The 23,809-nt window shown below is 39.8% G+C and overlaps 1 protein-coding gene across 1 annotated transcript in view; it reads right to left on the bottom strand.

The window, feature by feature from the left end:
• Positions 1-422: 422 nt before the first annotated feature.
• far1 (fatty acyl CoA reductase 1) overlaps positions 423-23,809 on the bottom strand; it is a 41,410-nt gene continuing 18,023 nt past the window's right edge. Inside the window, exons 3-13 of the mRNA XM_086108937.1 lie at positions 23,066-23,182; positions 21,452-21,627; positions 19,693-19,872; positions 16,801-16,978; positions 16,619-16,663; positions 15,333-15,460; positions 13,541-13,608; positions 12,082-12,253; positions 6,178-6,307; positions 4,416-4,543; positions 423-4,170 (exon numbers count right to left, since the gene is read on the bottom strand). Coding sequence (XP_085965063.1) covers positions 4,011-4,170; positions 4,416-4,543; positions 6,178-6,307; positions 12,082-12,253; positions 13,541-13,608; positions 15,333-15,460; positions 16,619-16,663; positions 16,801-16,978; positions 19,693-19,872; positions 21,452-21,627; positions 23,066-23,182 — 1,482 coding nt within the window. The 3' untranslated portion in view covers positions 423-4,010. The remainder of the gene's footprint in view (positions 4,171-4,415; positions 4,544-6,177; positions 6,308-12,081; positions 12,254-13,540; positions 13,609-15,332; positions 15,461-16,618; positions 16,664-16,800; positions 16,979-19,692; positions 19,873-21,451; positions 21,628-23,065; positions 23,183-23,809) is intronic.

The following is a 23,809-nucleotide window of genomic DNA, read 5'->3' as shown; positions in this document are numbered from 1 at the left end:
ACGTACACGAGTGTCACGACATGCGACGAAATGCTCACGCGATTTAACCCTTTCAGGGACAGCTGATCATGTTATCAGGTTACAGGGTGGATGAAAGGGTGAAGATCAACTCAGCTTTAACGATGAAAAAGTTCCGATATTCAACACACCCCATGCAATGCAAAAGCATTCACAGAGAAGAGGAAATGAATCCCAATGGCAGCATTAAATTTGAATGTAGCAGCTCAAGGGCCTCTTTAATCTGACCTCTGCAAAGTACACCAGGAGAATGTGGACGATTGACCTGTTACGCACTGATGGGAATCGGTCATGGATGTACAGATTGAGATGAATGGTTTGTTTCCATCATGCCGTCACTCCCTCTTTATCAGTCGTGTTGACGAATACTACAGAGGCAAAGCACACACATCAAGGCACACAAATGTATCAAACAAACTTTTATTTCTTATTTTTTGGTTCACAACCCCACCATAACAGGCACCAGTTGATGTATTCTGTTTTTAAGGTGAATACATAAATACAGTAGCTCTGACTGAGTTAGGAGCGATGAATCGATCGATCAGCTTCCAAACAAAGATGAGAAGGTATAAAATACGAGCCATCTTTTCCTGGTCAACATTTAAACGTCAGATAAACATCACAGACATTCGTGTTTTCCACATCAGTAGGAGAAGGAATGTCAAAAGCTACACCCCACACATTCTATCAGTTGGATGTGCCAGTCAAAACTTGATCAGAGCATAAGAAACACAAAGAGGAGGGAAAAAGAAAAAACACACACGGGCCCTTAGAATTTGATTAGCCGGAAAATACCGAACGACATGTACTTCTAAGGACATTATTGTGTTGAAAGGTCCTGAAATGTATGATCATGGCCAGGTCAGATCAGATCAAAATAAGACCAAATGTGCAGTCTGTGCATCAGAGAGGATTCACCGACGCTTGCCGTATCAATTCAATGTTTCCGGGATGCAAACTTCAATTTCTGAATTCAGATATCTTTGGGATTGCATTTCTTGGAATTTAAGCAACACAGTTTAACCTATAATAACAGCTGGAACTCTGGTATGATTTTTATCAGCAGGTTTGGATCTGCAATTACCCCAAATTACTTTCAAAGTCAATATGATGCTTTGGTTATTTGTGCATTGCTAATGAATTACCATTTTTTGGCATGATTCAGTTAATCTGTCTCACTCAGTGCAACGCCAAACAAAAATGCTGGAGTAGAAATGCAAGATCTTATTTTCTCAGAAAAAAAAAAAAAGAATTAAAAAAATCTAATCAACAAAACTGGCCTAATCACACACATATACACGAACAAAGCTTGTCAATGGCATTTCTATGTAATTTCCCCCAGATTCCATGTGCTTATATTTCACTCAGTTTAAAAGAAAACGTATCAACAGACGGTTTGAAGCTGACAGGAGGTTAGGCTATCTTATGCGATTACATTCAATGAAAAACAGAATATTATAGTCAAACAAAAATCACTATGGGCTTGAGGTGCAAGAATTTGAATGATTTATCGTCTCCAGAAATTAAGCAGATAGTGTTGTTTGGGAGTTCAAAGACCTTCACAATATAATTACAAAAATACAATTTCATTAGAAATCTACCTAAAGAGAGCGACCGTACTCACAAAATAGTTTGAAAACATAGCTCTCCTCAGTTTTCACTTTGTTCCAAACGTTCAGGCACTAAAGACAAAAGTGCGGAACTAACATATTATATATATATATATATATATATACATACAGTATATATATATATATATATATTTTTTTTTTTTATTACAAGACATTCATAGGACCTAAACCAAAGAGAAGACAAAATCAACATGAGCAAACATTGGCAAGGTCACGCCCAGATTATTCAAACATTGTAGCGTTCTTAGGAAAACAAGACAGACGCACACGCACACTTCTGACATGTCAACCGTTCAGTGAAGCCTCATGAAGTCAATGGGTGTTAGACAAAGGTTTGGTGTCAAAGTGCCCTTGCGGAGGCAAATGCCTCTTGAACATGATGAACAGGGAACTTTACCTTTTCAAACTTCCACAAAACAAATGCTACATAAACACTCACTCAAATTAGTCACTGGATTTGGCCCAAAAAAAAAAAAAGACCAACATTGAAAATTAGCTTAGCTAGCAAGCAACAGGCACTGGTAGCTACTGCACATTGTACGTAAGGTAGCTTGCATTGCAACTAGAAATAAACAGCTATGGTGTGAACTTTGGCCGAGAAGGTATCGAAATTGTTATTTAGAGGTCATTTAGAAGCTGTCTTTAAAGCAGATGTACTGTCATGTCAGCAGTTGTAGATTTATGTTTAATATGAATCACATGGCTTTAGTCTTAACAGATTTGGTGGTGGTGGTCTGACTAAACACTGGCTCTTAAAACGACTAGATTCGCTGGTGTGCAACTTTCTCAACAGGTACAAATTTTCTGCTTGTATGGGCTAATTGTTAAGGCATCTCAAGTCAATATTTATCCATATACTGTACTGTATTCACATGGATACAGTATACATAGATATGTATATATTAGTATGTAGTAGTACATGTATACTGTATACAAACACAAAGGACCCCTTCTATCTCGCAGAGCGAAAATACGTGTATAATTGTGGCCCAATATAAATTGCACTGGAAAACAGGGATAAACCTCCAATAAGCATTTCAGGGAAAACAGGGGTGGCTCCCCCCCAAAATATTTTCTTTTTAAGTACCCCTGCACCCCCCAAAAAAACTTTGCGAATAGGTGAATCTGCAGGTGCTGAACCGTAGGTACAGTATGTGGTGGTCCACTGTATACATACACTCTCTATATAAATATGTATATATTCTTATACAGTGTGATGATATAATGTATACTAGTGGTGCGCCGATCGACCTTTCGTGATTGGCCACTTTCCGTGGAAAAGTCCATGATCGTCATTTCGATCAATGCCATCGCATAAACTGATCAACTGCAACTTGTATTTTGCAGCCTACTCCAATTTTCCTTAATATTGCGCATTGCAGACCGTATCAGAAATGCAATCATAATCATTTTAAAATAATGCTCTGGTTCTGAATAATAAAGGGATGGAAATTCGGATAGAATTGTTTTTTAAAATTTAATTAATCAATTTGTTGCCGGTAATCAATTTTTAAAATAACTTAGTGAAGCAGCTCTGAAATTGAAAACCGTGCAGCTCATCCGTGTGATCAGCATTGTACTTGGTCAATCTCACCATGGATGAGGGGTATCGGAATCAATGGCATAAAACCTTGATCGGAAAGCCACTACTGTAGACTAATATCGACATCTCTATGTATACCGTATTCATGTCTATGTATACCGGACACACATTGTGTATATATACACCTATGCAACCGCGCATGCACACACATTCACACACTCACATTGAATACAAACGCAATGCTTCAAGTAACAAAAGACAGTGTAGTATAGGGGTGTCCAACCCCGGTCCATGTGAGCCCCTACCCAAGATGTTTTCGATGTCTCCCTCCTCCAACATACCGGATTCAAATGATCAGCTCATCGGCAAGCTTTGAGAATCTTGACAACGATCCTGATCATTTGAATCCGGTGTGTTGGAGGAGGGACACGTCGAAAACATCCTGGACAGGGGCCTGGGGGGTTCGGGTGGGGGTTCGAGGGCCGGATTTTGATATCCCTGGTGTGTTAGGTCTGACTGAAACCAGCAGACTCCTTTTAATTTAGGTTCTTTCTTAAGCCTAATGTCTAATTGGAGTTGAAAAGCTTGTCAGAGATCAATACGGTCTATAAAAATCAAACATTTGCAACATTTATGTTTTTGAATGCTATTGAATCGCTGACCAATGAGTACAACTGCTTTGAAGGCTGCACTCTCTTTTTCACACAGAACCAAAGGAATAGATTTGCATATTCTCTTTCAAGAACCACAGCCAGGATTCAGTATTCTTCATTTCTGTGTCGTTCCACCCTGCCTCCCTCTACTGGGACTCTGGGTCATTATTTCATGGTGGAAGAGGCTCGGAAGTAGGAGAGAAACTTAAAGCAGAGGCTCACTACAAAGTACCAGATGTTTCTAGCCATCTGAGATCGGGCAATGAAAATGCGCCAGATGAGCACCACTAGGATGGTGTTGAAACTGTAGCGGATATTCCTCAGCCTAGGAAAAAAAAAAGACAAACACTTTTAGAATTAGTATGCATGACGAAAAAACAAAAAAGACCAAAAAAAAAAAAAAAAGATCATTTGTTATCCCAATGCTGTTAGTAGAAGTTGCTGAAATAAATCACTGGAATGTATTTTCCAAAACACTGAATAAAATTTACAAGTAAAACCAGTCTACTAATCTGTCATCCATTTTGTGTTTGGTGGCAGAAATGCATGTTCAATGCAAAGCACACTTACTTGTTGAGGTGCTTGCGTGCGGCAGGCAGGCCCGACAGCTCTTCATTGAGGACATATTTTTTAGTGCCCATGCAGTAATTTTCCATGTACTCTGCCCAGTTCAGCTGCCGCACGTCGAAATTAAACACCTACAGCAACGAAATGGAGATATATTGCGGTGTATATGTATAGATGCAGTGGAAGAAGCAACATTTAAAAAATGCAAAGTCAACTTTGCAAATCTAAAATATAAGCTTCGAAAATGAATTTATGCTTCGATATGGATATGTGGTACAGGAAGCATAATCTGGGAAAAGGAGAATCGCCTTTGTCAGGGCCGGAGAGCGGCCACAGTCACAGGCCAAACCAGCAGCTCCTCACCTCAGCAGTGGACTACGAGCTACAAGTGGACTTGTGCAAGAAGCTCAAGTTCCCAGTCCACGTCACAACAACGCAATATCTTCAAGGCAGGTGCGATTGACTGAACTGACGGTTCTTGGGACGATCGCATCGAGGAGGCCAATGAGTGGAAGCGGTTAAAGAACCAGGAGCGAGTTGATGTCAAAAATGCGTGCCAATGCTACTGGAACACAAGCCGGGCGGGCTCTGATCAATCCTGGCTGGGTCATCTGAATGACGGGGTATGATGTCGGAAGACCTGAAATCCCTGTTGATCTCAGCAACATCACTGATTATGTGTCCCAGTCCATCCTAGGATGTTATCTCACACTGTGTACTGTCAAATTGACAGGGACAAGGGAATTCACATACTTGCTTTAGTTCTTTTAGAAAGACTCCCTTTGACTCAATGTAGTGGCTTTTACATCAAATTATCTGCAATGCCGAATGTGCATGACATTGATTGGGGTCGTAACTTCTTATTGAAGTAACTCCTCATTTCTTAAAGTGCCTGTCAAGTGAAATTAAAATGTCGTCAATTTGACAAACAAAAAAAGAAAAGAAAAAAAAAAAAGAGTTTTGCTAATAACTCTGTCAAATTTGAATGAGTAAAAAAGGATACAAAATGAGGCTTCAAAATGATGAAAAAAATCAAGCCATTGTCACCACTCTCAATGATGTGGGTGTTTCGGCTGAAGACGGCTTTGGGGCCAGATCTGGCTTTGACTTTAAACTGCTAACAAGCGTGAATGGTTGTTATCTACATGTGCCCCACGATTGGCTGGTAACCAGTTGAGGGTGTCCCCCACCTGCTGCCGAAGACAGCTGGGATAGGCTCCAGCACGTAGGTGACCCTCGTGAGGAGAAGCAGATCAGAAAATGGATGGGTGGATAAACTGCAGTACAGTATCAAGGATTTAAGAATCCTACATCCAGGTGAAAATGGCAGGAAAGTCACAGGCAAGGATCAATATGTTAACGTGGACTGCGCTTCTGCAGCACTGAATTCATCCCGATACAACATAAATAAATAAATGGATAAAATACACATTTACAGTATGTAAAAAAAATAAAGGTGATTGGGATTTGGAAATTGCATTCGACGGCATTGCAATGTTTATTTGAATTTGATTCATTCTTCTGCCTTACTTTGAGGACTCAAATAAGCATTCCAGTAAATAAGATCCCCTCATAATTCCTTTTCACGAATGGATGTTTGTTGAATGGCAAGCACTTCGAAATGATTTTGTCAAATTGTACCTGATGAAAACATAACCACACGGTAGATTACTGTCTGCCAACTAGCGTACTTTGCTCCAAGAGTGGTGTCAGGATACACGTGACAGTGGGTGGATATCTGTCTGTCCGTCTATGATTCTCTTACCTTTTTATCCTCTGGGGTCATGTGGGCCATCAACATGGCTACGTTGTCGGTGCTCCACACCCAAGAGTGACTCGTAAAATATTCCAGAACCATCATGGCTCTATGAAGGCGAGTGATTGTCTTCATCATCCTTTTAGTAAGAAAGTGAGGTGAGGTGTAGAATTAAGATTCGAAAGGATTGATTATGGGATACAGAGCAGGGAGCAGATTGTTGACATAATTCAGTGAGGGGTCAGAGAGTGAATGCGAGGCAGCGTGAAGAAAGACAGCAAGCTGTGTAATAAGGCGTCTGGAGTGTGAACAAAAGCGCGATCGTGAAGAAAGGAAAATAACGGGAGGTCAGTTGTTGCCAGCGAGGATCAGAAAAGTGTTTTAGTAGGATTGCTGTTACTTGTAGATGAGATCCAGTTGAGAGAGGATCATGAGTATGTGCACGCAGAATCATTGTTTTGAATCTACTTTCGGATTATTTGCGTACAATGGCAATGACTTCCAGGGTGCGAGGAGTGATTTATTTTGAAAGAAGGTCATTTCAACTAGACAGTGGTACGCATCTGTATGCCCTAAATAGCCTCAAGCTATCTTCACCTTCAATTCAAATTGTCCCCAATCCTCTTTGGTACATCAGACAATCCAATTGGTTCATTGGTTAAAGCGTGTATGGCAAATTAGGACACAGTTGGTTGACATTTTATTGCCACTTAAGTGCGGATTCAGAAGTTAGTAGTTTTGAAGCTGCCATGACATTTCGGGCATCGTTTTTTGTATACCACTGTTCTCATCAAACTACAACAAGTTATATAAAGTATGATGATGTCAAACAATAGCGGTCAAACTTTTGCGCATTTTCTATTTGCAGAAAACGTCACCCATGAAGAGAATCCAATTCATATGAAAGATATACAGTATGTGAGTTGTTTTAAGGACGTATGCATGTTGCAATAAATCACAGTGTTGAAAATATAACAGCAAAACTACTTGTGGCGAGAAAAACAAAAATGGAATGATCTGAGCCTTCTAATCACTTAGGAACTAATTCAGTTTAAGTGCTTCAAAATTGACATGATGAAGACTCAGATTCCATCTGGTGAAGCAAATGAGTCCAATGCGATGAGCTGTATATGCATTTTCAAGCAGCACGTTGAGGCAAAGATTGCTGTTGCTGACAAGCCTAAACCGGAAACATTTTAACCAAACTCGTTTCATTCACCTGAATCCAATTTGATATTTTTAGTGTGGAGATTTACTTCACTTATTTGCAAAATTCACGATTCAAAATGCCACTTGTAATAATAACTCCACACACAAAAAAAAAAATCCAATAAAAACTGCATTTTGGATAAATCATTTTGTTATGTTGCAAGCCTATGTCAAAATCTGAACATCAGCAAAAGTGACAAAATTGGAGAGAAGAGCCTTGGTGGGAGAAGGAACCAAGAACTCACTATTGAGTTCCTCTGGGGAGCTTTGTGAAAGGTCCAGACCCAGATTGGGCAAGCAGAGATTGCTGCCTCGGTTCCAGCAACTACTGTGTACACCCGAGAACTAAAGCCAAAGAGTTGAATCTTGGTGTCATCAGATCATCTAGCAGGTGGTTCTGTTAAAAAGCCCTGATTGATACTTCAGGAAAAAGAAATAAAAGTGTGACAAAAACTGACATTTTCAATGTCTTGGGTTATTCCACAGATAGTTCAATAGAATTTCGGCCTGGACTCTTCATAATAGCGCAGTTTTGTTCTCAACCATTTGGGGTACGTTTGGCTGAAATATGTTTTGGAGGACATGTGACTTACAGCTAAGACTTCCTGACACTGGGCCACACAATTCACTCCAGATGACTTTAATTTTCTTGAGAGTTCCTATGTCAGAAAAGCAGCCCCAAAACAACCTCCTTGCTTCACTTTTTTTTGCTTTGTGTGCTTCATTTTTGCATCTGTAAACAACAAGCCAATATGTTTTGACTCAACTGTTCAAAGAACAGCGGCCCGGTAGTCCGGTGGTTAGCACGTCGACTTCACAGTGCAGAGGTACCGGGTTCGATTCCAGCTCCGGCCTCCCTGTGTGGAGTTTGCATGTTCTCCCCGGGCCTGCGTGGGTTTTCTCCGGGTACTCCGGTTTCCTCCCACATTCCAAAAACATGCATGGCAGGCTGATTGAACGCTCTAAATTGTCCCTAGGTGTGAATGTGAGCGTGGATGGTTGTTCGTCTCTGTGTGCCCTGCGATTGGCTGGCAACCGATTCAGGGTGTCCCCCGCCTACTGCCCGAAGACAGCTGGGATAGGCTCCAGCACCCCCGCGACCCTAGTGAGGATCAAGCGGTTCGGAAAATGGATGGATGGATGGATGTTCAAAGAACACATTCCCAGAAGATGAGGCTTGTTGTTGTGTTTGGCACCGAACAGTGTCAGGTTCGGGCATTGTGTCTATTCATTTCTTTTTTGTAACACTAACTTTGTCCATGTGTGCATTTTATGGATTTCTTAAGTACAAAATGCTTGGATTCATTAAGGGCATATTTTTCCATGCGCTTAAGTCAAAAAGGGTGCGCTGCTGCGCTTCTTTTTGGCTGTGCAGATCCTCTCATCGACTGAAGTGTGCTTCCATGCCGCCATGAAATGTACGCACTCGAGGTGGAGTGACCTTAAAATCAGGGTGTTCCCTGACAAAATCTGTCAGTGCGTGCATTCTTCCATATGCTTAAGCATCTTTTGTCGAGCGTGCTCCGAGGGTGTACAATGGTCTATCGCCTCTCAAAGGCAAAATATCACCCTCATTAGTTCGGTTGCGAGTCATTTCACAGCCGCTGACTGCGAATGATGACTCACACAGGCCGACTGGGATGACTTGTGATGTGCCGCAGAGCTCATGTACGCTCACACCAAGAGTGCGCGGCAACTGTCTATGTGAGTCCCTAATACGTTACAACAGGGTTGTCCAAAGTCGGTCCTGGAGGGCCGCTGTCCTGCCTGTTTTCCAGCTCTCCCAGGAGAAAAACGCCTGATTCACATCATCAGGGTTGTTCTAATGCTGCTCCAGAGCTGGTTGATGAGCTGATCATTTGAATCAGGTGTGTTACAGCTGGGAGAGCTGCAAAACAGGCAGGACAGCGGCCCTCCAGGACCGACTTTAGACACCCCTGCGTTACAGTGACAGCCTAATGTTGACATTGTATCATATTACTTTGTGAAAAAGTACCATATTTTCCAGATTACAAATCACAGGGGGGGGGGGTTTTCATAGTTTGGCCGGTGGTGAGATTTAGACTCTGGAGCGATTGATGTGTGAAAGGATTAACACATTATCATTTCACGATATTTTCACATTAAACCATAAGAGGGTGCTCTAGGCCTGTTGATACGTTCCACATCGGCGGCAACTGATAAAAACAACTGACGATGACTTGGGCGTAAGCGACGTAGAAGAGGGGGCGCCGCATCTTCTACCTCCGGAGTTCTTTAAAAGTGATACAGAGGATGAAGATTTCATTGGATTTAGTGATTTGGAGTGACACTCACGGTTTGGTAAACTTGTTAGCATGTTCTTTATGTTATCTGAATAACTCTTAATATGTTACGTGAACATACCAGGGACGTTCTCAGTTTGTTGTTTACGCGTCGTACACTTATTCAGCCTGATGTTCTCTATTTTTATTTGCCTTTCAAGATGACATGCCTGTTCTGTTGGATTTTATCACGTAAATTTACCCCCATAATGCGACTTATACTCCAGTGCGACCGATATGTTTTTTTCTTCTTCTTTATTATGCATTTTTATGGCTGCTGCGACTTATACTCGGGAGCGACTTATAGTCCGGAAAATACAGTAGGATCAGTAATAGTAGTAGTAGGAGTGAGCTGGGCATTCAGATTGAACTGCTTGTATTTTATTTTTTTAAATAGTAAATGCAAAAACACACACTTCTTCTAAGTCAGTGGTTCTTAACATGGGTTTGATCAAACCCCAGGGGTTCAGTGAATTGGTCTCAGGGGTTCGATGGAGCCTCTGCCATGGAGGTTAAGACAAAGTGACTCAACATGTCAATTAGTTATGACACGCCCACTTGGCCATCACTGGCTGCAGTTGATCACATTACATTGCTTGTCCAATCAGTGCAGTGGGAAATTTAGTTTGCTCAGTCGTCACCGTGTGACTGTCGTGATAGTACGTCATACAATTTTTAAAAAACTATACTTTGGTTGTCCCCTGCCTACTGCCCGAAGACAGCTCTAGCACCCCCCGCGACCCTTGTGAGGATAAAGCCAATTGGAAAATGGATGGATGGATATACTTAGGCCATGTAATTTTATTTTAGGTTTTTCTGTTTTTAAGAAATGTGTTTTTTCTTGAATTTGTAAAAAATTATTTCTTTCTTCACTAATGAAGGGTTCGGTGAACGTGCATATGAACTGGTTGGGTTCGGTACCACGAACACAGGTTAAGAACCACTGTTCTAAGTAGTCTGTAATTGAGCCACACACACGACACTGGCGATAACCTTCAGATCCACGATGGAAATTCAACTTCACAATCAACGTGTTGAGATATTTTCAAAATGGATCTCTATGGAATTCATGTCTCATGAAAACAATGACCTGGGAATTGGGGCCACATGAGAGTTGATTGAATCACTCCACGATGGTGGTTGCACACACATTTCCAGTTCATGCATAGCGGGTGTGTCAGAAGTCTGGACGGGAGAATCGCAGCACCTTGAAAGGCGCACAAGGAATTGACATAAGCGCTAATGGGTGAATATGCCCCTAATTTACTTGAACAGGTCCATATTAACAAGTGTGAAACCTTTTTTTCCCCCGGAAAAAACACCGTGGCGCATTGCAGATTTAGATCGTGTCATACCCCAGTTTCAATAACTCATCTTGCACTCCAAATAAAGTGAATTCTTTTAGCATAGGTTTCCAACATAACTAATATTCAACAAATTCAAGAGTACTTGAATACACGCTGAATACACCATATTAATATTAGCCAAGGGACACACTGTACCAAGTCTATCTGACTGGATGTGTGACGCGGTTTTTGTGCAAAAACTGGGCCAGACTATAGAGGAGAGGAAAAAGTGGACACACAACCTTACCGAGGCTTTTGGCCTTTCAGCCCGAGATAGAAGTCATAGAGGAGAGCTGGCAGCGTGTGGCTGACAAGTGTCCAGTACTGATTAGTAAAGGGGTTGGAGCGGAGATTGACATTGGGCCTTCTGAAGGCTTGCTCTAAAGGATTGGTCTTGAAGGTCATGTTTATACAGTTCTCTGTAGGAGAAAGACATGACAAACAGGAAGGAGAAAAATAGGAGGCCATTTATAATCCGTAATCTCTACTCCCGTGGTTCCTGAAGGATACACCGAATTGCGTCACGCTATTAACAATGTTAGCTTGTTAAGAGCATCATGCAGTGAACATCTGAAGCTCAGATGATTTCTGAAATGAAAACAGGGTGAATGAAATGCTCCTAAAGTCACTGTGACAAATCCAGGAGCGAAGCAAGACGGTTGAAAAAAAAGCATCAAAACCTCGGTTGGGTTTCCAAAGGCAAAGCCACATGTATAGGCCAACTTTCAACCATTTATTGAGGCTGAACTGAGATGACCTAGATTGGTGTCCATTCTATTTGGAAACTCAACCAGGACTTAACCATTGCTCGTGGTAGAATGTAAAGCGTGCATAAACCAGTGAGAACCCCCACGTAAGCAGAGGAGCACCTGGGTTATACATTCTTGAAATGACAAGCATTGCATTACACATGAACAGCACAGCTTTAAGATGATACTACATTGACAAGGATGTTAAGCAGCAGAAAGGTCTGTGTGTGTGGAGGGGGGTTTCTGGGCATTTTGGAAAAAAGGAGTTGGCCAGGAAAGCCCGATACGGCGAGAGAATGAGGTTACCTGGGTTCTCGTCCAATCAGCCTGAGGTACACGTCGTACAAGAAGGCTGGAGCCTTGTGGCTCACAGCGATCCAGTACTGATTGATTAGGTGATTGGATGTGAGATTAACATTGGGCCGACGGAACGCCTGATCGAGAGGGTTCCTCTTGAAAGTAGATATTACATGGTATTCTAAAAAACAAAAGTAATCGACAAGGAGTGTAAGATGTGTTGTATCATTTTTCGAGTTTTGTCTGGAGCTGTGCCATATGCAGGGATGGCAATGGCTAGTGATGAAAAAAGCGGAAAGGGGCGTGGCCTGGACGGGGCGACCAATCACAACAAGTAAGACATCATACACGTCCAATCGCAGGGCTGTTTACAATCGGAAGATGGAAAGACTGATTGGGAGAGCTCGTGAAAACTCTACGATAAGGTACCTGACCCCCCCTAAAATTTTCTCAACAGATTTAGACGTTTCACAAAAATGATCAATTTAAGAAATAAAACGGCGGATTTCCGCGTATCCGCGGAAAATTGCCATCCCTGCATATTGAATTAGTCTGGGGTTTTTTTCAAAAATGCAAATTCACTTTTTACTTTCAATTTAACCAATTTGTAAGATGGAGATGTAACAAGTTTCCACCCAGCATTTGCAAGGCCAAGCATTTCAGCACTTTGTTTTGTTCCAGTTTCAATTAAAATATTCCAGGACTATTGCTTCAGTTCTGGATACAACTGTTATTTTAAATTCTCAACATAGTGGATGCTCGGACAAAATATAGGACTCGCTGTTACTGCCTCGAGGATCTTATGAATTTTGTCAGAGGTCATTGGACTGTCTTTTCAATGAAAATGAAAATGTGGATAATGGATGCCGTTTTGATTATGTTTGATTTTATGGTGGTCCCGTCTTACATGATGGGAGAATTGTTCTTATGAATTATTAAAAAAAAAAATCACTTTTCTTTAACACTAGCATTTTGAATGTTTTCAGTAAAACTCAAAGTTGTATCCTGCTTTCAATAATTGCATTTACTGTTAAGAAGCTTTTTGGAATGATTTTTAAGAATTCACAATAAAGACCGAAAAGACTTAAATAAGACTTACTAAAACACTGCATACATGCAAATGTGTCGCACTTAATTCATGCGTCCAGATGGCAGGATAGTTTAATGACACCACTAACTGCTATGTGTAAACCAAAACAATGTTAATGTAATATTTAAAGCCATGGAAGTAACCCTGGACACGTTTCAGACGAAGATTTCAACTTTACAACATTTAACAATGACTAATTAATTAATTCAGCCAGAATCCACAGGAAACAGGCAAACAAATGTTCCCAGGTTGGGTGAGGCCAGTGGAGAAGATATTGTGCACAATTTGAAAATCCATGACAAGTTTCTCTCATCTAGATCGACAACACCGCTGCCCGGGGCTGTTTTAGGCTATTTAGATAACATTAGAGAGACATACCAACTTCTCCCCAGCGAAATGGGTTGATGCCACCAGTCGTGCAGTTGTAAACCAGGATGGATTTGGGCCTACAACGAGACAGCAACTTTAATTACAAGCACTCTGTGAACATTTTTTTGTACACCTTTCCAAAAATCTGAATATACAACCAGGTTCACAACAGGCCTGATTTACTAAGATCCCAAGTTCAGATACTAAATTCCGTATTCACTCGCACAGACAGTGTGCACGGTAAGTGTGCATTTTGCATGCGCTCAATAATGATTGCGTTTTTTTACTACGATCCTACATAGTGAGAGTTCAATTCTGGGTTAACTCACGAACAAAATGTGCACGTAGGTTGCTCTAATGATTTTCACAATGGAGAACTCGGGAGAGCATAGAAAATATAAAATGAAGTTTGAAGTAATGCAAGTGGTTAGTGGAAGTGAGAAAAAACAAATGATAGACAAAAAAAATCACCCTGATAATTTGGGACAAGCCAGCAACCGCATAAGAGCCATGTTGTTTGTTTGATTGAACTTGCCCCAAGTTCATGGCAATAGGATACTACTGTCCATCCTGTGTGGTTAAAACACCACAAAAATGATCTCTGAGAAACCAGTGGTAGTCCACTAGGGTTGGACGATTAATCAAATTTAAATGATGAGCTCGAGTTTGGCTTCTCTCATTCCTTAAAATGTAATAATCGAAGAAAAGCAATTAAGGTGCACCACGGAGTGGTGCCTTTACAAGTTCCCGACGTTGGGAAAATACCCTAACGAACTCGAGGTTCTGTTTTTTTAATTGCGATTATTTCAGTATATTCTTATTTTACTTCTTGCTCATTTTTCCCCTTGGTCTCTTTTCTAAATAAATTCAAATTTGAGTTTAAGAATTCAAATAATTTTCTTTTGCTCAAAATTTGAGGATACAAACATTTTTTTTTTTCTTGTCATACCCATTTCCACGAAATTTGGCACAAAATACAATCCCGAAATCCCAGGTTAGCCTGACACCTTGTTGTGTGTATTTTGATTTCTGATTTTCACGGAGCGCTGGAATGACCCAGACATGAGAGGAGTTTCATCATAGGTGATAATGCATGACTCCTTCCTGTGACTGGCTTCAAGTCAGCCCTAAATTCAGGGGTGTCAAATATAGGTCCGCAAGGACCGATGTCCTGCCTGGCTGCCATCTCCCTCTGCTGATTCAAGTGGTCAGGATTGTTTTCTTGCTTCTTCAGAGCTTGCTGATGAGTTGATCCTTTGAATCAGGTGTGTTTCAGAAGGGAAAGACGGAAAACAGGCAGGACAGCGGCCCTTGAGGATCGACTCTGGATATCCCTGCCGTAAATCATTCAGAAGCTCCAAAGTTGCATCTTTGACTAGACTGTGATGTAAAATTTTTGATTGTAGCGTTTCAAAAATGTTTACATGAGCGGAAAACATCCATTTTTCCTACCGCCGCTCATTTTGCAGCTTTTCAATTCCTGTAATAATTCTGGACAACGATGCAGTTTGCACCAGTCTGAAATATTTACATTTTTAATTTCAAGATGCAAAATAAACCATTGCAATTTGTCTCAGGGTTGATAAATCACATTGCGTGTTTTTAACCCTTGAAAAATTCACTTGTAGTCAAAAAGCATGCAAAATGAACTGTCGCAATGTTCCACATTTGGCAGACTCCCTCCTCTGTTCATACATTTGCTTCCACATCTAATCGGGTGAGCAATCAAGTTTGCAGCAGTTTTTTTTTTTTGGCCGGTGCAATCCTTCAGTAAATCCAACCCAATTGCTGAGTTACCAACCTGTTCTTTTGTTGTGATCCAGAATACCAGGCAGCAGCCAGTGTCGCATTGATGACGACATCTACAGGTACCAAGTCAGCCACTGCGTCATTAGATGCTCTCATTGTACGTAGGATCCCTTTACCTGCCTAAGGAGAGATAAAAATTTATGAAAACATCTATTGATCTCAAAATTCAAATACAGGCTACGTAAGGCCTGTAGTTAAGATGTTCTCTTAACTACCAAAGGATTTAGTTTAAAAAAATTCTTGTCACACTTAAATGCTTCCGATAATGGATTTTAATATCTCTCAAAGAAATGCAAGTCAATACGAAATGCCATTTTCTAAAGAATGATTTCGTTTATTATATTTTTCTTAATTGTATTTAGGAAGGGGAAAACAATTTACACGAAAATCTGTCCGTCTTTGGAAATCCCCTTATTAAATCATCAGTCAACTGTGTTGAATGAACCCTTTGAGGGACAGTGGTTACTACAGTGGACAGCCTACCATGATATCAGGTTACAGGGTGGTTTTTCTTTTTTGGAAAAGCCAAATTCAAAAAATCATTGAAATAGTACCTGTTAGACAAAGTGGAGTATGCTACAAGATCTAATTTAAAAAAAAAAAGAAAATTTAATAAAGGCACCGTGCAATGATCAAAAGAAATTCAAGAACAAATGACAAAAAGTGAGTGTAATTTATATGTCAAGGAATGGTTACAAAGCCATTTGGAAGGATTTGGGGTTCCAGCAAACCACAGTAGGTGTTTGGATTTTGGCTTCCTTTGATGAATAAAATCTGTATTTTTAAACTACAGTTTCTATTTAATTAGGATGTCTTTGTGTGAGCCACAGTATGAAAAGTGGTTCAATGATTCGAAACTGGTGCAGCAGTAAATAACCAAAATATAGAAATAAAAATCAGAATGGAGGCAAATATTATTTGATTTATTGTATATTGCTTGAAAAAAACCCAAAGCTTTAAATTTAGAAAATGTTCTGTCAAGGAGAGCGCATATCTCCAGTAAAAGACGATGCAATAGATATTTAGGTATACATACAAAGGAGGGTACGGTTGGCTTCAAGACTGGTGCATTTTAAAATGGAACGATTTCATTCCGGTTCGATTAAATCAAAACCAATTTTCCAATTCAAACCATTTTTTGTTACACCCCTAGTTCTGTCTATTAAGAGTGGTAAAAACATTGCTCCCATTCAAAGCACTTTCTCCAAAATCTGCAATGTGTTTGTTCCACCGATGAATGATTAAACAAACCGTTACCATATTCCTCCCAGCACTTACTGCAATGAATATTCCGCTAGGTCCATTAAAATTATCAATCCAACCCTGAAACAGTGCAGAGAAGTAACACATTATTATTATTATTGTAGATACTGAATTACAGAGGAATACACAATACAATATTGACCTTCTACAGTATATGGGCTTTGAATTGGGAGGAAAATATTTCAACAAAAACTCACGGGAAAAGGTTCTTTCCAGCTGGCACCAACGATGGAGGGTCTTACAATAGCAACGTTGAGGTCGCCAGCCTCCTGCTGCACCAGATACTCGGCTAATGCTTTTGTGTAGGTATAAGTGTTGGGTCGTTGACCAATCAGTTTGGGGGTCAGAACCGACACCAGTTCATCGTCCATCCAACTGGGAACAGAATTAAGACATGAAAGGGTTTCTACTTACCATCAGAGGTTTACGTACGGTCATCATGCCACGAATACGAATACGGCGTAGACGTTCCAAATGAGTTAATGTGGTTGGTTGGAATGTGCTGTACATGAGAGCGCATGTGCAAAGTCCACGAGAGTGGAAAGTCCATGACTGACCTCATCTTAATTTTCAATATTTATCATCTTGAATGTTCTTATCATCCAGCCTCACTATCTGGTGTCAACAATTTCACGAAGCAATCAGGCATATATTACCAACCAGGACCTAAAACTAATGGTTAACGCGTATCCCACAAAACTCAATGCAGCTCTTTGTAACGTTGGGCTTTGACAGACAGAAGTCCTATGAACGGTGTCGTACAGTCATGATTAGAAAGTGGCAATTCTTTGCCCAGCCTAGTCGCCACGTCGTGGGCTAGCATTATCCACATTGTGACATCACAATTTGGGAAATTTCTGAGCAGCTTGCTCAGAGTAGCAACATGACAAGAGTTCCCTAAAATGACACTGGCAGTCTGACAGAATGATGAATACGGTTGGAATGGCCATTTCAAGCATAGTACAACGGAGTACAAATTTTGAAAGTGTTCCAAATATACCAAGCTTTTTGTGTGTAAACATTGACCTCGTTGGGTAACGCTTTTGTGTTATATTGCCTATCTATCAGTCTAAGTGCTTCAAAGAGCACAAATTACAATAAAACAGTGTAACTGCACTATTTATTAACATATCACAACAAAACGTCACACATTTTTGTAATTGGCCATGCCGAATAGCATTTTGAACGTATTTCTTATGATGACAATTTAAGGGGCCTAATTATGATCCCCACTACCCCCTCCCCACAAAACTGTTTAAAAAAAAAGAAGGGGGTGGTTTTGGTTGTTTTTCCCCCCAAAAGCAAAACAATCAAGCTAAGCTCTTCATATTTGGACATAGTATATAAACCCACAATGTAGTTTTTGTAATACAGACATTTTGAAATGAATTTGTCAGTCACAGCAATTTTTCACAACATTAGTTATGGAATTTCACAATCCTTGATGAATTTAGCTGAAATTTGGTATGCACTTACTTATAATGTGTGCTTTTATAAAGTTTGGTGCTATACTGTTCTCCTTGATGCAATAGATGCCTGAAGTTGTGACACCGTCCCGGTGATAGTCTTTCATAACACTGACAAACCCTTGCCTGAAGATCGTGCAAACCTGAAGACATTTTTATGAACCGTTAGCAACTTTTTTTCAATTTTTGATTAAGTCCAGAGCACCAAGTTTAACCAGTTTAACATATTAAGTTACAGGCAGTTGTTGAAGTGGTATATGCATAAGCACCTTAAATTTTATTTCGTCCAACTGAATCAAAATTAGAAATTTAAAATATCGCAACAGTTCAATATTTATCATGTTCGTTATTGATATTTATCACTCACAAAGAATACATTATGACTTAATACCTGTTCTCTTTATTTTAACTTAGCATGAAAGAAATCACAAAATGATTGTATTCTTCATAAGATTACTCAAGACACAGCAAATATTTTACTGAGAAGATGCAAGTCTTATTATTAATGCAAATTCATCATTCATTTAATTTATCGTGCATATAAGTTCAATATGAACTGATAATCTAGGGTTCATCAAGCTGTTTGAAAGTGAGACATACTTCTTGGGTACTAATGTGAAGGTAATAAATGTTATACACAATTCTGAAAAATAAATGTGCTCAAATTACCTTTAACAATACATCATTTCATCAACAGGAGAATGCAATTTCTGGAGAAATTGTGTTTAAAGGCAAAGAGGCTCAATGAAAATTGAATGATATAGAATGACAGAATGGTATACAATGACCTGGAATGAGCAGAGCAGGTCGAAAAGTGGAATGGTTTGAATTGTTCAGGAAAATGCAGAAAGTAGAGGATAAAACAAAAAATATTAATTTCTGGCTTTTATTTTGACATTTTAAAAATGTGGTAGAAATAAGCTGAACAGTTTAAAGTTGGTTTGAATCAGTCAAAAAACATGGAAGAAAGACAAGATTTTTTTGCATTTATTTTAAAATATTGCAAGGAAGCAAGAAAGCTAGGAAACAAGGAATCTATGAAGCAAAGAAAGAAGAAAGCAAAGAAACAAGGATGCAAGGAAGGAAGGAAGCAAAGAAACAAAGAAACCGTAAGCAAGCAAGCAAACAAGGCTAATATGGGCCACCCCATTGGGGATGGCTTCACAAGAGAATCCGGGGTGAACCTTATAGCCCCATCGGGACGCCAACAGGCATGTCCCTAATATTCTGGCGAAAATGGCTGCACCATTGAAGGCCTGGGGGCGGAAATCCGGGGTGTCCTTAATGTTCTGGCCAAGATGGCCGCACCACTAGGCAGGCCTAGAAACATTAACCTGAACAGTTTAAAGCTGGAACATTTCCTTGATAGTTTATTTCACGCCGGGTGGATAAGCTGGTACTCCAGAGATCCAACTTTTATATACAAGAAACTAACTATAATGTACACCAGAAGAGCCGCCATTGAGCACCCATTTGCCGTTACTATGATACTAAGTCTATCACTTCTATTAGTTGGGGGGGGGGGGGGGGGGGTTACATTAAAATTCTCCAAAAACATGTGTGTCATCTGCTAACATTGACGAGCTACTGTACATTATTTGGTAAAAGTCAAATCGAACTTACTCCAGTGCATCAATGAGTTTGACATACTCCACTGGGGGAGGATAGACCATTTCCTCAATGAGCTCCCGATCACAGTTGGCGTAGGCTGTGGATACATGGATGAAGATTTCTAGATACTTCATCTTATGGGCCAGAGTGAGCATCTTCTGAGTAGCCAAGACATTCAACTGCATTGCATCTCTAAGAGGAAAGTTTTAGAAAGGATACAAAGTTTAAAAATTAATAATAATTCGAAGATGACAATTAGAACAAGGTAAGCGACTGCTGTCTCACAGAGCTGATCAGGACAGAACTATGGCATTAAATGGAGCTAGTGCTTCAAGGCATGCAACATAATTCAATGACCGTATTTTCCGCACGAAAAGGCATACTGGATTATGAGGCGCACCTTCAATGAATTGTCTATTTTGTATTTTTTTTTCAGATATTAAACGCACCACATTATAAGGCGCAATCTACAATACATCCACTAGATGGAGCCACAGCTCTTCATTTGACTCGAGAGGCGTTCACGACCGCCTCCAAAAAAAATAAATTAACGATTATTTCAATGAAACTACGAAAATCAAAAACACAGTAATGCATCAAAACAGAAAATCAAGCGAGGAAATCACAAAATAACTTCTATAGCCCCCCTAGAGGATTTATTTTGGCATTTCCTTGAGCATAGCTCCAATAGAAATATCAGCTGTTAGTAAAATGTAGGAGACTGGACTGTCTCAGAAGTGTTTGTTATTTATTGCTTTGTTGTGTACTGTATTCACAAATGAATAAATAAATAAATTAAATTCATTCTGAAAGAAAAATAATTTCTTTATAGAATTTATTTTGTGATTTCCTCGCTTGATTTTCTGTTTTGATGCATTATTTTCAATTTTTGTAGTTTCAATGAAGGAATCATTCATTAACGTTTTTCCTAGGCGGTCATGAACGCCTCTCGAGTAGAAGTAAGAAGAAAAGGCAGGAGACTGACAGACGTAACTGTATTTGTTGAGACTGTGAAAGACATTCATAAAGTGTGCGTTTTAAAATTTAACACCACAGCTCTCCTTTTTTCGGAGCTGCAACAAAAACGTATTTAATAAAGCAGCGACACAGTTCAAGTTATAACATTGGAAGCATCTTTCCAGGAAGGAGCCATCTTGGGGTTCGACATATTACCGTAATGACCATACGCAAGACGCACCAGATTTTCAGGCGCTCGGTGAGCTTTTAAGAAAATGGAAGACTTTTTGGTGCGCCCTATAGTGCGGAAAATACGGTATATACAGTAAGTCTGTATCTCTCGACAACAAATTAAGTTCGTAACATGAATCTTTCAAGACAAAAGAAAACTGGTAGATGTGATACAAACAGCAGGCAGCCATACCTGTTTAAACACCAAAAGTTAAAATTAATCTGCTTTCTCACTCTTAAACAGCAACCTCTGCCCTTAAAATAACCAAGGTTTTTTTTTTCTCCTGTTTTTGTCCTGGACAAAATGAGGTAGTGCCTTTTTATCAGTAGTTGAGGCAAGTAAGTAAGGTGTCAAATATCTCTGTGTACTCCAAACCACTCTGACTCATACCGACATGCCATGCTTGATGAGAAGTTGAGCAAACATCTATCAGCATCCATAGCACTTCATACTCAAGACGCTTTAAACAATCATTCATTTGGCTGAAAGTGTTGTACAAGCTTATTTAATACTCTTGCCTAAGACACACACAGTTGGGAATCCATTCCAAGAAAGAAAAACGCTTACAATTAAAATACTCACTTCAGTGGCTCATTGAAACGGATGGTGGCGGCACAGTGGAAGATAATGTTGACGCTTTCAGCGAGTAATGTCTGATTCTCCTTACTAAGATCCAGTTCTGGCTTTGTGAGGTCACTGCTCACTGCAATAATCTTCTCTGCAAAGCATGGCTGTTCACCTTGTAACCTTTCGAACAACTAAGAGCAAACATTAGTTACACATTTTTGACTGCATTAGGCGCAGAAAAAGAAATTGTGTGGTTCCGGTAACGCGACCGACCGAGAATTTCTACGTCGAAAATGCCGACCTGTAAAGTTTTTTTTTTTTTTCAAAAAACCTTCTACATTTTTGTGTACAAACAGTTTCGAGAACCAAAATGAAAAACAAAAGGAAATTTGACTTTTTATTGTTTGTGCACAAAAAGCTGGGTCCTGAATTTGGCCCGACTAATTAAGTTGGCCGATTATAGCCCTTGAAACATCGGCGAAGTGGACGTTTGCCGGTTATTTTTACATTTACATACAATGGTACATCTACTTACGAAATTAATTGGTTCTGTTTGAAATTTCTTAACTAGAAAATTTTGTAAATTGAGATGTGTTTTCCATGTACAGTCATACCTCGGTTTTCGACCATAATCCGTTCCAGAAGGCTGTCCTGTCCCTCTTTGCCAATGGGATGCCAGGAAGATGCTCAGTAATAGCCAATGGCAGAGCAGTTAAAAGTATGTTGCGTTCAGGAAACTCGGAGCTGCGAGTAGCAGCCCATACTGTACAGTATTTCTACCTTTCAAATCTTGAAATTTCTTTTGTAACAGGAGGCAATATTTTCCTGTTGAGGCGTTTCGTAACGTGAACATTTTGTATGAAGAGGCGTTCATAAGTAGAGGTACCACTGTACTGTAACCATTTACCGCAGTGTTACACAAGTAAAACTGGTCTCATTACGAGGGCTATACGCGAATCTGTGGTGAAATTTTGCAATACTGTTGTGTAAACCGTCCCTTTAATGAGAACTCAATGTGTATGATGTAGCTATGTGGGGAGTGCGCAGGCGTTGTGTGTGCAATGACCTTTGTCAAACCTTTTCTGGTACCTGGAAGCATATGCAGATATTTGTGAATATTGAGCCAGCTACAGTAAAATTATCTTTACACCAACGGTTCAGCAGTACAGTCTTGATGAAATCCATCTAGTAAGTGTATCAAATCTCTGTTCATAGCCTCTCACAGAATCACGAAAAAAACGAAAGCCACTTGCACCTGAGACGACTTCTCCTCAGCTTAGCTGATGTGCTGATACCTGCTAAATCAGTGCTAACAAGCTAATTAGCATGCAAAAGAATCGCGAAAATGTTACATATTACCGTAATAACCATTCACAAGGTGCATCGGATTTTAAGGCGCGCTGTGAGCCTTTAAGAAAATGGAAAGCTTTTATGCCTTTTAGTGCGGAATATACGGTAGATAGTTTGTCATCTGCATATTTCTCAATTGTCTTTGGAAGTTTCACTATACAACATGACCAAGTAACACACCAGTAAATCTAATTAATGTTTCTTAATATGCTCCGATCCGACTATACTCCCGTCCCCCAAAAGTAATCCATGGTATCATTGGATCTCAAAAGCTCTTACCTTGCTGCTGATCATGTCAGTAATACGGGCCTGAGGGCTCTGGCCAGATTTTGACCTGACCATCACATAGACAGTATTAACTCCTGGGCACGACCTCAGCAGCTTCTCCAGCATTACCTGTAATAGTCAACAGGGAAGGGGTATAAACATTTCTTTCCTGTCGCTACATAAGTCACGAATACAGACAATGAAATGGAACATATTGTTCTTGTCTCGACCACATCATTATTTGTGGTGCAGTATGTTCCTAGATTTCTTAAAAATCACTTAGTACTTACGAACTGGGTTGCAACATTTTTTCTTACTACTTCATTACATTTGAATTTAAATCGGTTTTGTTGGTCATTTTCTTATGTCATGTTTGAAAAAAAGAATTCAACCAATCAATTCATCAAAACACAAAAACACTTATGCTTCTCATGCACCGCCGTAGAAATGCTTGACTGTCAGGGAACAGAGACTGAAAGGACTAATGAAATACATTTTTTAGACGTTGTTATGATGAACATTTACATGGAAAACCCATATAGAACACATTAAATCATAGGTATCCCAAACTAGTGCTGTAATACATAAGGTCAAAGAGTCATTTAAGAGATAAGTACACCGAAGCACTCTTTCCTTTATAGAAAATTGTTCATAAAAGCGGATATAGGGACCTTTCCAATATTTATGCAGTTCAAATCTTTAAAATTCAATGAATTGGTGGAATATAACTTCCATATGTTATGTTTTAAGCTCATG

The sequence above is a fragment of the Hippocampus guttulatus genome, chromosome 4 (genome assembly GCF_054856545.1).
Source record: "Hippocampus guttulatus isolate MCC_2025c chromosome 4, RoL_Hgut_1.0, whole genome shotgun sequence".
Taxonomy (NCBI): Eukaryota; Metazoa; Chordata; class Actinopteri; order Syngnathiformes; family Syngnathidae; genus Hippocampus; species Hippocampus guttulatus.
Note: the sequence above shows the minus strand (reverse complement) of the source record. Positions and strands in the feature narration are given on the sequence as shown.